Raw genomic sequence first — 14,668 nt, 5'->3', positions numbered from 1 at the left:
AGGTGCTCATGCTCTTAGAAAGTAGGGCTGGGTGAGATCCACAATGTCAGATGTGCACAGGGATTGAAGGGCCACTGACAATTTTGTGCATAAAAGTTATGAGAGAGAAATCATCCAGAGCAGGTGCTCGCCAGAGTTGCCGAGCTGGGCTCCAGATCACAGGGACTCTCCTTAACAACCCACCGACCCCTCCTCCTTCCTCCCATGTACCGTGTACCCAGGGCAACTTTCTAAGGAAGAAATAAGAAAAACGAATAGGAAAGGTCTCCCTAAGAGCTGACAGCACTCAACAGTCCCAGAAAAGAAAGTAGAGTGTTCATCCACATTTTAAAAAATTTAATAACTTGACTTAAAAGGACCAAAACAAGGGAAAAACGAAGAGGCTAGAAGTTAAAAATAACTGTGCTTGCAAAGAGTGGGTGAGGTAGAGGGAAAGCTAATTAATAGCCCTAAGTAGTGCTGTTTCTGGGAGTAGATGCTGGCACAGAAAATTAGGAGGTGGAAGTATAGAAAAACAGCAACGGCTGGTGGGGATAAAGTTAGAAACACAAACAAGGGCACAGAAAGCAAGATTCAGGAGATGAGAAGAAAATCATCTTCCAACACGTTAGACGCAAAATGAAAATTCAATGAGAAAATCACCTAACACCTAGCTACGGCTCACCTTGATGGAAAACAAGGAAGGGCAACCAGGGAAATACAGCCCGTGATTAGATGAACGCAGAAGAGGCCTGACCCCAAGAAAGACCATGAACTGGGTGAGGCTCACCCCCTCCTTGCTCTCCATGGTGACCCACTGCTGCCCTGTGACCCAGCCCCCTCACCCTGCCTCCCTCTTCGGGTGCCATCGCACCTCCTAGCCCCTTTCTTCTGCCCGTTCTACCCTCAAAGTCCCATCTCTCGAGTCCCTCAGGACCCCTGCCCCTCTCTTCCAGAGATGACAGCCCACAGGTAGACAAGTCCCTTGCAACAAGAGGAAGGTGGCCTGACGGTTACCCCCTCATGGAGTGGCCATAGCATTTGGGCAGAGGACTCCTAGGGGTCAGCTCAGATGTCACCTTGTTCGGGAAGCCATCCCCAATCCCTGTCCTCAGGTAGAAATAGTCCTTCCCTCACCTTGTTCTCTGGGAGTTTTGAACTAGCAGAGCACTTACCATGTTCGGATAGAGTTATTAGTTTGTAGCTCTGAGTTTCCCCTAAGAATGAGAGGACCCTGGACCCCAGCACTTAGTACAGTGCCTGGTACATAATCAGGCCCAACGCCTGTTGTATGGATGAACAGAAAAAGAGAGGAGAGGAGGGGAGAGCCGGGGAGGAGAGAAGGAAGGAAGAGAACAGAAGAGAATAGGATGGGTGGAATTTCAGAAAACAGGAATGAGGGAACGAGGAATCTGGGGCAGACAGAGCTTTGCCAACCACCTTTCTGGCCCTGCTCCTCGAATCACGCCAGGTGAGGCAGCGCCTTCTCGCTCTCAGAGGTGGGTTCGACGAGGTAGAGGCTCGGGGGGAGGGAGTCTCTATCCTTTAGCAGCAGTAGAACCCAAGACGGCTTGGATTTGTCTGGGTATGAACTATCCAACTTACGAGCACTTGACAACCATTTTTTGAAATCCTAGGCAAGATTTCCTTTCCCACGGTGTGGCTCCGGGACACTCCCCCCGACAGCCTGTCACCGTATCCTCAGGAACGAGAACTAATGTTAGTATTAGCCCGAGCCAGACAGAAGACGTGCTACTGAGGAAACGAGGCTGCGACGACACAAACAGCCTCTGGAGACGCTCCGATGGCGTCAGCTCTGCACCGTGGCTCTCTCCTCCCACCCCGGGGGCTCTCCTGGGCCTCTGCCCACCCCAGGGTCTTGTTCTTGGTCTCCCATTCTTGCTACTCACAGATACACTCTGTCTCTCCAGTTCCGTTCTGCCCCTAGACTCAACCACCCCCGACAGGCTACTCTGTGAACAAAGCTGTGTTTTCAGCCCAGTTCCTGAACTTCAGCCTCACCAACCCGGCCACCTATTTGATACCCCTTGGATATGCCACGGGAACTTCAAATTCCACACGTGCAAAGTGAAACCTATCAACTCCCCAGACCTGTTTTCCTTCCTGGATTCCCTCTTCTGGTTATTACCCCTGGCCACCTGTCTCCTGGTTAGGAACTTGAGAGTTAGCCAAGGTTCCTCCTTTTCTCTTATCCTCCATATACATCCTCACGTGGCCCCATCGCCAGGTCACATCGATTTTACTGTTTATCACCCATATATGTGTGTCATCCTCTTCTCCGTCTCTTCTGCCTCTGCCCAGTCCAGTCTCTCATCATCTAGCGTCAGGACAATGAGAGCAGTCTTCTCGTTAATCTTGGGTTAAACCTGTTAATCCACAGGCCAGTTCTATCCTGCACATACATATCAAAGGGACTGGATCACCATGCCAAGCTGGCCAAGTCACTTCCTTGTTCAGAATTCTCCCATGGCTCCCCTGCACTTGGACAGCGTTTCCCAAAGTCATGTCCGGGAGATGCTATGCGTCTCTTGAGAAGGTCCTTGGCAAAAGGGATTTTGTGGGGTTGCCAGGTAGGAGTGGGCCGTGGGGGACTGGGTAAAAAGGGGAAGGGGTTAAGAAGTACAAATTGGCAGTTGCAGAATGGTCATGAGGATGTAAATTACAGCATAGGGAATATAGTTAAAAATAATTGTAATAACTATGTAGGGTGTCAGGTGGGTACTAGACTTATTGGGTGGGGAAGCACCTCATAAGTTATATAAGTGTCTAACCACTATGCTGTACACCTGAAATGAATATAATATTGAATTTCAACTGGGAAAAAGTCAAAAAAGAAAAATAAATTTAAAAACACATTTGGGCATGTAGCCTAGAGAATAAATAAAATCTATTTTCTTGTGCGAGTTCATGAGAACCTTCATGAGCTCGTCCCATTTACCTGTCTAGACTCATTTCCTGTTATTCCTCCCCCCTGCATCTTTTAGCAATACTCACCAAGTATAATTATAGCCCCCGGGGTCTTTTTTTTTAAATCCTCACTGGAGGATATGTTTTTGTAATTGATGAGAGAGAGAGAGGGCGAGAGGGAGAGAGAGAGAGAGAGAAACATCCATGTGAGAGAGAAACATCGATCAGTTGCTTCCTGTTGCACCCTGACCGGGGATCAACCCACAACCCAGGTATGTGCCCTGGACTGGAATCCAACCCACAACCTTTTGGTGTACGGGATGATGTTCTAGCCAACTGAGACACTGGCAAGGGCACAGCCTCCAAATCTTGACCTTGCAATGTTGTCTCTTCTGTCCAGAGTACCCCACCTTCACTGTCTTCCTTAAGTGTCAGATCAAACACTATCTCTTTATTTTTATTTTTATTTATTGATTTGAAGTAGAGCATGGGGAGAGAGGGAAGGGAAAAGAGAGAGAAAACTTGCTTCGTTGTTCCACCTATTTATGCATGTGCCTTGACCAGGGATCGAACCTGCAACCTTGGCATATGGGGACGGTGCTCTAACCAAGCTAGCTGGCCAGGGCAAACACTATCTCTTTTGTAAAGCTCCAATGCCAATCCCTTTCCCCTCTCAGCCCCCACACCCAGGCAGCTTAGCAGAAAGTTCCCACTGCACTTGTCCCGGCTGCCATGAAGACACTTCTGTGAGTGGTGGGCTGCCTGCCTGCCTGCCTGCCTGCCTGTCTAGTCTTTCAAGGTGAGCTCCCAGACAGAGCACAGGATCCACCCGGCACAGCACCCTGAGGGCAGCACAGAGCACGCGCCACAGATGCAAACAGGTGTTTGTCATTTTGGTAGAATGCTGAAGTCTATTTCTTTCCACTGGGTAAGGAATTAGGAGTGGACTAGAAAGTGAATAAATGGTTTTAATAATAATTTTTTCTTTTGTAAACCATGTTCATAAAATGATACCAGTCAAGTAATGTTATCTGCAAGTCCATTTAATATTTGCCACTTAATACAAACATTCTGAAAATGACCTCTTAACTTTCCAATGCGGAACGTTTTCTCATGTCAAGAGTCATGCTTTGTTTGTTTTTGCAGGTTTTAGAGCCGTGTTTTATCTGTAGCTTTCCTGTGGTCTCTCCTGTACATACACGGGGCCAAGAAGAACCTTCCTCATTCATCCTAGAAATTCCAATCTTAGGCAGAAAATTCAGATGCTCTTCACTTTTAAAGAATCTAACTACAGACAAAAACACATTTTTTTTGTAACCTGTCTAAAAATGTCCTTTAGACGTTCTGGATTTGTCAGGTGAAAGAGTAAACAAAGGTGAAAGTGGCTATAAACATTAAGTGTGAACTGTAACATTTGTAAAAATTTCTAACACACTACCCTTCTTCAATGGGGACCGATGATTCTAATGCCAAGAGCTGATGACAGATGGACAAGCAGGGTAGCAGCCGAAGCGCCTGCTGACCTCATCTCCTTCCACGCTGCACCCTGGCACCGTGTCAGGACGAGTGGACACGGTACATCGTCATGAATTCTGAGAGCTTCTCCCTGTCATTCCGGGGCCAAGACTTCTTAGCTCCCGGAAGACTCCTCTATGAAAGCACTGATCACATTTTTGTAGTTGAAAAGATACCTCTAAACAACGGGTGCCTTTCAGAAACATATGCTTTTTCCTGAAATTGTGTTTCTCTCTTTGTCAACGGGGTGTCCTTTCTGTCACCAAGGAACCCAAGGCCTGGCCGATAGAATCTCTGCTGTTAGTCTGGTTACAACAGGTAATGAATGATGAGCAGAGAAACACATACCACTGCTTTCTCTGACCATGCCTACCGGCCGGTCATCCACGACAAGAAAAACACTGTTCTCTCCTTGCTGCTCTCTAATCTCAGCCTCACGCGGCTTTTGGCAGGAATGCACGTAAAGTGCTCAGAACATTGCCTGCGCATAACAAACTCCCTCTAGAAGTTAGCTATTCTCCTTACACCGTGGTTTCGACTGGTAATCCTTGCACCTGGGGATGCTGACAGTAGCCTGGGGAGCAAGGCCGGCGAGCGGACTGGAGTAGGAGGGGTAAACCACTTGCCTCCAAGGGGGGTCCCAAAGCAACAGCCGACTCCCACGGCACAGCCCACCGTCAGCATGTCCGTGTAATAGTATGGCTGCTACTAGGGGAGAGACAGATGGAGAGAGAGAAGGGAGGGGTGAGGTAGGGGGGCAGAGAGAGGGGAGGAGAATGAGCAAGGGTGGGGAATGAGGCGGAAGGAGAGACTTCAGTCACAGGGCATCGTGGTGCTCCCACTGCCCCCTGCCATTCCCAGGCCAAGACAGGAAGTGACCTCAGAGCGCAAGGCCAAACACAGAAAATGAAATAAATCTAGGTAAATAAATGGTGGGCAGGTAAGCCAAGAAGTGATCACCAGAGTGAGGCTGGAGGCGGGGATAATCAGGGAGAGGAGTGTCAATAGCAAGAAGGCCAGGAAAGGACTTCAGACAAACAGCACTATCAATAAAGCCTGCATGAAATAGCCACCAGCCTCAGAAGAACATACAGTCCTTTGCTGGAAAAGTGTGGGTGCCTGGAGCCCAGCGGCTGAAGGCCCACCTACCCATCCCTCCAGCGAGCAACCCTTTCCACCCCGAAGCTGTGGCAGCCACCCAGACTCCCCTTCCATGTCATGCTCAGGAAAGGGGTGGGAGGAAGTGGGACTTGCCTCGGACAGGGGCTGCCAAACGGCACCCCACACCCACTGTGCAGGCCGGCGCCAGGAGGTCAAGCTGCCCAGGCACAGTCTGCAACAGAGAAGCGCGCAGGACAAGGAGGGCGGAGGGCTGGGGTGAAGGGGCCGTGGTAAGAGAGACAGGGTGAGGAACTGGGGACGAGAAGGGGACAGGGGCAGCACAGGAGGGAATCGTGGACAGGAACTGACGTGGCGGGCGGGGAGTGTGGACTGGCAGGTTAGCACAGGAGCGGGCCATGTGCAGGCTCGAACGCAGGGGTGCAGAGCAAGAAGGAGGGGGACATTACTGGACAGACACAGGCTACACAGAGGCATCAGGTGGCGAGGACAGGCGGGGGAGGGGGTGGAGACAGCGGAGCATGGGTTAGCGCCATGCTCCGTTTCAGCGTCGCGGCCAGCCCGGAGCAAAGGCAGCCCTCCCGACACCCTGAACACACACAGCCCCGCCTCGTTTTACTTTCTCAGCCTTACCTCATGGACCCCTGAAAGCACAGACATGAACTGGCTGAGGACAGCCGCACAGATGCTGGCAATGTGGACAAAGGGGCCCTGGGAGAAAGACGGGGAGACGGAGGGGCGGGGTCAGGAGCAGGGTCCAGACAGGAAGCTTTGGCGGCATTGGCCGCGCTAACATTGACTGCCCCCAGCAGCACCGACCGCACTAGGTGCTGGAAACACAGAAGTGAGTGATACAGATGTCCTGCCCTCACAGAACTTCATCCCAGAGAGAAAGGGAGGTGATAGATGGGCATTTTATTATTTCAGAAAATTCCAAGGGCTGGGAAGAAACTGAGGGAGGGCAAAGGGACAGAGACAGACGGGCCAGAGGAGGCGGAATGGGGATGTGTTCAGAGACGGTGCTACGAGAAGGTCACAAATGAGCAGTGTCGTGCTGAAACAAAGGCATGAGCCGCGTGAGAATCGGGAGGAAGATGATTCTCGGCCGAGGGCACAGCACGTGCAGGAACCCTGAGAGGGGGACAAGCGTGTATGGTCGAGGGACAGGAAGAAGGCCTTGATGCCCCAGTACAGGGAGTGTGGAGCAGCCTGGGAGGACAGAAGAGGGACAGAGAGGAGTCAGGCCCCCACAGGCCTCTGAGGCCCCAGAGAGAGCTCTGGGTTTTATTTTAAGAATGGGAAACCGTTAGGGAAGTTCTTGCACAGAGGTCAGATGTTGCTGCTTCCACTCTGAGAAGACCCTGGCTGCTGTGTGGATTATCGCCAATGGGAGCAGGACAAGAAGGCACATGAGCACAACCTTGAGGACAGCACAGCTTCTTTCTAGGTCTCAGTTGTCTGTCACATAATAAAACAAGGGCATCGGGCCCTGGCCGGTGTGGCTCAGTGGGTTGGGCACTGGCCTGCACACTGAAAGGTCGCTGGTTCAATTCCTGGTCAGGGCACATGCCTGGGTTTCGGGCCGGGTCCCTGGTTGGAGGAGTGTGAGAAGCAGCCAATCGATTTTCTCTCACACACTGATGTTTTTCTCTCTCCCTCTCTCCCTCCCTTCCCCTCTCTCTAAAAATTAAATAAATAAAATCCTAAACAAAAAAACAATGGCATCCGTCTGGAGTGTCTCTTCAACTGCAGCAGATCCCCACCCCCACCCCAGGGGACATTTGGGAATGTCTGGAGACACCCTGGTGGCCACACTTGGGAGCTGCTGCTGGCATGGAGGAGGCAGAGGCCAGGGAGGCTGCTAAACAGCCTCCCCCATGTGGGACCGCACCCCCAAGGCAAGGTCACCCAGCCCAGGTCACGAGGCTGCTCCAAGGCCCTGCCGGCGCTGACGGTGCTGCTGCTCTGCTCCGGACGAGGACCTTGCAGGCGCTTCCCCTCCCTGGTTTCCCTTGTGCCCTCAGCCCTGGCTCTGGTCGCTGTGCCCAGGTCCACGTCTGCTCCCAGGGCCACCCTGTGCCCAGCTCACACCTCGGGGACGGCCACCTACCTCCTTCCCCACAGGAATGCCACTGCCCAGCCCTGCAGTCAGCGCCACGACCTTGGCCACGAAGGCCTTGAGGGTGAGATACTCCTTCAGGATGACCCCACGAAGGATGGTCTTCATTTCGGGGATCCCAGAGCCTAACAGGGTGACAAAACGATTGTGCGCAGGTTCAGGCTGGAGGGGAAAAGGGAGATGACCACCCAGACAGTGGACATGGGGAGGGGGGGCAGGCAGGGGGCTGCGGTGGGGAGGACAGTGACGAAGCAGGGACGAGGGCTGCCGGTAGGGCTGGGGGAGGGAGGAGGTCGGGTGGAAGGGTCCACAGGACAATGAGATTACGCTGAGGACGGGACCTGGGAGGCCACCCGGGGAAGTTCTCACCAACAGCCTGGGGAGAGATGAGGTGGCAGAAGAGAGCGCTGAAGAGGATGAGAATTAGTGGGAAGGTGACCCAGATCAGGTACTGCAGCGGCAGGCTAGGCTGCATCTGGTAGTAGGTCCACTTGTAGGCTGCGGAGACATGCGCCCGGGCTCAGGGCGGCGTGGATGGCAGGTCGCCGCCATCGCCCTCAATCCCGCCCCCCACCCCGCTACCGCACCGCACCCCACCCCACCGCACTCCTCCGCGCCCCCATCCAACCTCACCTAACTCCACTGCACTGCCCCCCTCCCCCCGCACTGCGCCCCACCGCGCCCCACTGCACAGGAGCATGCTCTCGCCAGGACTATCTCATTGAATCTCGCGAGATGATACTATTCTCACGGAACACGTGTGTGGGAAACCTGAGTCACTGGAGGTGCTCTGAGCCATTGCAGTTCCCCCATGCGGAGGAGGTGGCGGCCCCGCCACAAGCCACAGTTGAGCTGAGGCTGCGGCTACGACATTAGAGGCCACACCGGTGACCAACCGCCCCGGTGTGCCCGGAACTGAGGCGCTCCTGGGTCCCAGGATGTTCGGTGCCCAAACCAGGCAAGTCCTGAGAAAACTGGGGTGAGGGATAGAGGGGCAGCCAAAGCTTGGTTGGTGGCAGGTGGAAGGAGCAGGAGCAGTGGATCTGGGTCTGGTCCTGTCTGGTCTTGTTCTGGGCCTGATCCCCTCTGAGCAATGTCCCCTCCCAGAACACTCCCCGCTCGTCCTGGGCAGAAACTCTAGACACAGTCACCCTGTGGGGGAGAGGCCAGGGGGACAGGGCCCGTCGAAACCTACCCTGAAGGGTTTTGGCACTAACATAATCCATGCTCCAGCTAACCAGAGCCATAAGCAGTCCCAGGAGCACCAGAAAGATCCAGTCTTCCCCCAGTTTCCTCCTCACCATGCGTCCCAGGCGGCAGACGCAGTCTGGGGAGAGAGAGGGGTAACGAAGGGGGCAACCGGTCACTGCCCATGTATGTGACCGAGGACTGGAAGGGAGGACTCGTCTCTGTGTCTCAGTAATGAAGGGTCTGGTCTGAGTGTGTCATTCACTGAGTTTCTTTTCCCTCCTTGGCCAGGAGCTGCCCCTTCCGAAGGGGCCCTGATGGCTAGGTCCCTACTGGACCCTCCACTTCCTTTCCAAAACTCCTTTCTTGGGGCTGGGTGGGAGGGAAAGTGGGGGACAAGGCAAGATAAGAAGGAACTGGGGAGACATGCCTCTCCTTAACCCTGGGAGGAGGGCTTTGGGGTGCACGTGCAGAGGGGAGGCTGGGACACATGCAGTGGGACCTCCAAGTTATTCTCCAGAGCCCTGTCCCTCCTTCTGTGCCACGTTCCTTGACCGCTCTGTCCCCGTCACCTTGGCATTTAGAATAGTGGTCCTCATCTGTGCTGTCCATGGTGGCACTGGAGCCCATCTGCTTGGGCATCCCCATGTCCTGCTCCTTGTCTGAGAATTGCTCCTTGTGATGGCCATAAATCTGGACAGAGGGAGGGTGGGTAAGGTGACTTATGAAAGAGTCCGAAGGAATAGACAGAAGGAAGCACGCAGACCCGCAGAAATAAACAGCCTCTTAAAATCCTGGGTGTCGAGGGCCTGGAGGAGGGTCTCTCTGTGGGCCCCCCCCCCCGCCCTCCACTGCCCGCCGTCCATCTGCACACTCCCCTCTCTCCACCCGTGTGCCCGTCCGCACCCTCTCTCCGTCCGTACTCATCTCGGCCCATGGCAACCTTCATCAAGGAGGCCAGTTCCTACTCTGAAGTGGAGGCAGAAGAACTGTGCCTCTGTGTCCAGGAGAAGCTTTCCTTGCCACTCTGCTGTCTGTGTCCCCGCCTGTCTCTGTAACATCCCGAGACCACTCCCACCCCGACTTCCCCCTAGGGATGCTGACACGGTGGCTCTTGGCTGCCCTGTGCCTTGGCGGCCCCTCAGATGCTCAGCCAAACACAGAAAAAGCCCAGCCCTCCCTCCCTGGACATGTGTGCCCAAACAGGAACCAGTCCCGAGAAGGCAAGGGAATCTACCTCGTTTCAGAGCAGGGTAATTAGATACTCCCCAAAATGTGAGGAGGGCAGAGGAGTGGCCCTCAGGCCTGGTCGCCGCCTGCTCCCACCCCCAGGTGGAGCAGGTGTGTTCGACGTGGGGGCAGGGAGCTAGGGCTCTACCTGCGTTTGGCCTGCCCCACCCGAGCTGCACCAACGCCCTCCCCTGGGGCCAGGGTCAGGCCAGGCCTTGTTGCTGGTCCTGGGAGAGTCTGAGGAGAAGAGATCTGATTTCACAACGTGCTCAGCAGAGCTGAAGCCTGAGTAGTGGACAGGCACACACTAATTGCCCTGCTCGCGGCTGTCCCATGTCCTGGAATGAGGTTAGTGATCCAGGGAGGTCGTGTTTCCGTCCACGCCCCACCTGGGACCCAGTGAGCAGGCGCTACCTACCCGCGGCACTCAGTGCACGCCCTTCCGCAGGCCGCCTCTCTCCCTTGGGTCCCAGGGTCCCTTGAGGAGGAGGGCTACTCCATCCCAAACCCAGCAAACACGGAAGGAGAAAAGTCCGTGCTAGCTGGTTCAGGGCTAAGCACCAGTGCAGAGCAGGGCTGGGGAGGGGAGGGAGGCATCCAGTCTGAAAGGGGAGCGGCGTGTGGGCTCGGTTAACGAGAACGTGGCGGTGTGTGGAGGGTGCTGCATGTGGGCGAGGGTGTGAGGGAGCTTGCACGAGCAGAGACGTGGGCTCCTCGGCCAACCACCCGTGGAGCTTATGTAATGAGCACGAGCTCCTGGTGCGTGTGCGGCTCTGCCGTCCCCATAGGATCGGGGAGATCTGCTAGCAAAGGTTACATAAAAGGACGGACGTGTGGATACTGAGCTGGGCCCAGCCCTTCTAACAATCGCCATATTTTGAACACATTGCCATGCACTTTGTCAGTTAAAAGAAAATCAACACTGCTCCTTCTTTTCACTCAGTTCCTAATTTCCCCCAATCCTTCACCCCACTGGCCCCTCCACCCCGGCGCCCCCTCCCCTTATGACTTTACCTGGCGGGGGTGGGAGTTGGGATGGGGGCCTGCATCCTTCCGGTGCCTGTGCTGGAGGGCCCCGTTCTCGGAGGGCAGTCCGTAGCTGGTGCAGTGTTCGAAGGGCACGTACTGGTACTGGGGGGCACTGCCCCACCAGCTTTGTTCGCCCCCACGCCGCTGGGACCCAGATGGCTCCATGCTCCCTCCCCTGGCCAGGCCTTGGCCTGCTTGCCCCCGTCCTGCCCCCACGACAGCTCCTTAAGCCTGTCCTCTTGCCTGTCCCCAAGGCGTCTGGGGCAGCGTGCCCACCCCCAGCTATTTATAGCTATCTCTCCATCACATGACCCCCCACACAGCCACATCTGATCTCTGCTTGGGGTCGAAGCAGGTGTGAGAGCAGTGCGGGGTGGGGAGGAGGTTGGGGTGGCGACCTGCGGGACAGCCCCGCAGGGAATTCCCTCAGCTGGGCGGCAGCACTGTCCCCCTCCTGAGTCACTAGGAGGCTCCCAGCCTCAAGCCCCTGGTCCCTCTGGAAATAGCGCCCAGACCAGGAAGGAAAACTGTGTAGCGTGCTCTCAAACCTGTGTGCGCCCAGAGCGGGTTAAACCTACACCAGGAAAGTGTCCCATCTCTCAAAAAAAGTCCCACCTCTGCTCCAGTAAGTGGAAGGTGAGGCTCCGATGCCCGAAGGTGATTCCAAGGCCCCGAAACACTGGGGAGTAACTCGCCTCAGGGAGGAACTGACGCCTCTCTGCCATCTTTCCCTGCTGCATATCCAGCCAAGGTGTGGGCCTCACCTGTCTGGCCCCCTCTCCCCACCCAGCCAATGTGCCGTTTTCTCCTCCAGCTCTGCCTTTTCTGTCTGCCGGGGGCTGTTCACCGTGCTTCAGTGCCATCCCTTGTCGCCCCTGATCTCTCACCCATTAGATGGGGGGGGGGGGCGGGGGTCGCTGTGGGAAGCAAGGAGGGCGGAGCCTAGGCTTCGGGTATTTCTCCCACTTCCCAGACTGGCCAGTGCCAGCCGCACCAGCAACCAGCATTTAGGGGGAGGGACTGAGCTTCTGTGTGGACTGAGGAGCGCCCGCGGGTCCGTCTAGCCGGGTTAGATAACGGGAAAGGGGAAGTTCGCCAGGGGCAGGGGCGCGCAGAGAGGGGAGCACTTCTCAGGACAAATATAAAGGACGATGGGGAAGCACTTTGCTGGTCTTCTCGTCTTCAGGTCAATAAGTCATGTTCAGCCAAGGACAAACTACCTGGCATCACAGTTTTTTCTCTTTTGCCAATTTTCCTAGGACATTCTTTCTCCTGTGAGCTCCTCACGATAGAAGCAAGCTAGAAACATGAGCAAGGGTGTAGTTGAGGGTCCATCGCCAAGTGGGGTCTATCCCAGGATAGTCCAAGTTCAGGCACGATAGGCCAGGGACACTAAATATATGGTCTGCAGGTAAATTGGGATCTAGGCTCTGTCCACAGCAGGTGGGAAGGCGGAAATCATCAAAAGTACCTTTTGTAACACAAATCCTCCACCCCTGAAGGTTTATAATCCACCCGCAAAGATGACCGTGTGCCCCGTTGAGGGACTGAAGGTTCTGTGATAGCCACCATCTCTGCAGGCAGAAAATAAGCAAAGAGGTCTAAGGGGTTGGTGTGAGATGAAACGAGTACTGTCTTTAAGAAAATACAGTGCTCCTGGCTGGCGTAGCTCAGTGGATTGAGTGCAGGCTGTGAACCAAAGTGTCACAGGTTCGATTCCCAGTCAGGGCACATGCCTGGGTTGCAGGCCATGACCCCCAGCAACCTCATATTGATGTTTCTCTCTCTCTCTCTTCCTCTCTCTTCCTCCCTTCCCTCTATAAATAAATAAATAAATAAATAAATAAATAAATAAATATATAAATAAAATCTTTAAAAAAATACAGTGCTACCGTGAAATTATACTTTGGGGGGTGGTGGGGAGAGGGCTTCAGAAACAGGAAAGGTTGTTTTCAACTGTTTGTGGAGTGTGGCTCTCCCGAAGGTAGCCAGTTGCTGTAGCGTCTTGATAATCCCAAGAAACAAGTATCTAAGGCAATGACTATTTCTTCACTGTTCCAGAGAAAGTTGGGTCCTGGTTATGGACTGCAAGATGGGGAGGCTAGCTCCCTGGGGCTGGGGTGGCCCTCTCACTTAACCAAGCCAAGCAGAAGCACCAGCTGCAGTTCCGAGAACCAGACTCGGAAATGAGGAAGATCAAGGACACCTACAGCGGCTAGCACAGGATGTGAGGGGCATTACGTTGAGTTTGGGATTACAAATAGTTGAGATTTCATGGGCTATCATCCTGCAAGAGAACAAGAGAATAAACTGTAGCCTCTGCCCACCCTCGCCAACCCATCCTTCCGTGGGTACAGTGCTTAGGCTCTTGTTTGGATGGACGAAGCTGAATTTCTAGGGAGTTCTGTGAAAAGCTCAATTTGGAAACAAATTCATAAGCATGCATGTATTCTGTTAGATACAAGCACTGTATAAGATACATATTCTTCTGGGGTCCATGATACTAAAAGGTTAAAGCCTGCAGGCTTCTGGACTTGCTATGGGAAGGAAGGTTGTCAAAGTGACCACATGGCAGTCATTTCTAGTCTGCTTGTTCCAGGACCTTGCCCACCAGATCCTTGAAACACCCTTGGCTCCTTGCCGTGCCCTGGGAGGCCCTGCTGACAGCACCGGGCAGGTCTCTTTCTCCCTCTTCTGGTTTTTCAAGCATGATACACTGCACCCCCACCCCCCACCCGCTTCTCTCCCAAACTAGGGCTGAGATGGAACAATAATAAAGTCTTTGGTCTCAGGTTTATTTTCCCAGCTCGGTGGGAAAAATCTATAGCTCCCAAAGGTAAGGAGGGAGAAAAATCTCCTGCCAGGAGAAAAGTCACAGAAGCAAAAAGGGCACAGTCAAGGTGACAGATGACTTCCCATGCTGCCTTCAGTGTCCTCAGAAAGGCAGTGACTCAGAGGGCCACGGAGACGGAGATAAAAGAACGCACGCAAAGAAGTGACCCCGGTGTTCCCTCCCGCGGGGAAATGTGAACTCGGGTTATTAAGCTGAAGCTCATTTTGGGAGATAGTTAATGTGTTAACACCATGTGATTTGCTGTACAGCATCACCTCTAGTCCTCACGGGGACCTTTGAAGGTAGAAATAATCTTCCTCATTTTTAGATATGGGAGACTGACGTTCGGTGAGGTTTGGTGCCTTAGCTAAGGTCTCTGGTCTCTTCAAAGGCTGAGCCAGAATTCAAAATCTATTTGATTCCAAGTTCATGCCCTTAAAGTAACATTTGCCCCTTTTTTAAAAAATTAAAACAAATTGTTTTAAATTGATTTTAGAGAGGGAGAGAGGAACATCAATTTGTTGTTCCATTTAGTTATGCATTCATTGGTTGAGTCTTATTATGTGCCCTGACCGGGGATCGAACCCACAACCTTGGCATATCAGGATGATGCTCTAACCAACAGGGTCATTTTCTCCTTCTTTGTATAATTGCAAGTCTCTGAGCCTCGTTTTCCTCATCTCTAGAATGGGAAAGTGACTGCTGTACGTGACTGGGGAGGGTGGGGA

The 14,668-nt window shown here is 53.6% G+C and overlaps 1 protein-coding gene across 2 annotated transcripts in view; it reads right to left on the bottom strand.

Annotated features, from left to right (window-relative positions):
* The window catches only part of CLCN1 (chloride voltage-gated channel 1), a 29,035-nt gene extending 17,683 nt beyond the window's left edge, over positions 1 to 11,352 (bottom strand). For both annotated transcript variants that reach the window (XM_045857582.1, XM_045857583.1), the window contains exons 1-7: positions 11,093 to 11,352; positions 9,421 to 9,541; positions 8,856 to 8,987; positions 8,030 to 8,158; positions 7,652 to 7,785; positions 6,175 to 6,252; positions 5,049 to 5,127 (exon numbers count right to left, since the gene is read on the bottom strand). In XM_045857582.1, coding sequence (XP_045713538.1) covers positions 5,049 to 5,127; positions 6,175 to 6,252; positions 7,652 to 7,785; positions 8,030 to 8,158; positions 8,856 to 8,987; positions 9,421 to 9,541; positions 11,093 to 11,272 — 853 coding nt within the window. In that variant the 5' untranslated portion in view covers positions 11,273 to 11,352. The remainder of the gene's footprint in view (positions 1 to 5,048; positions 5,128 to 6,174; positions 6,253 to 7,651; positions 7,786 to 8,029; positions 8,159 to 8,855; positions 8,988 to 9,420; positions 9,542 to 11,092) is intronic.
* Between the last annotated feature and the right edge of the window lie 3,316 nt (positions 11,353 to 14,668).

The sequence above is a fragment of the Phyllostomus hastatus genome, unplaced genomic scaffold (assembly GCF_019186645.2).
Source record: "Phyllostomus hastatus isolate PE091 unplaced genomic scaffold, TTU_PhHast_1.1 phas_scaffold_142, whole genome shotgun sequence".
Lineage (NCBI taxonomy): Eukaryota > Metazoa > Chordata > Mammalia > Chiroptera > Phyllostomidae > Phyllostomus > Phyllostomus hastatus.
The sequence above is the reverse complement of the archived record's forward strand: the minus strand, read 5'-3'. Positions and strand labels throughout refer to the sequence as shown.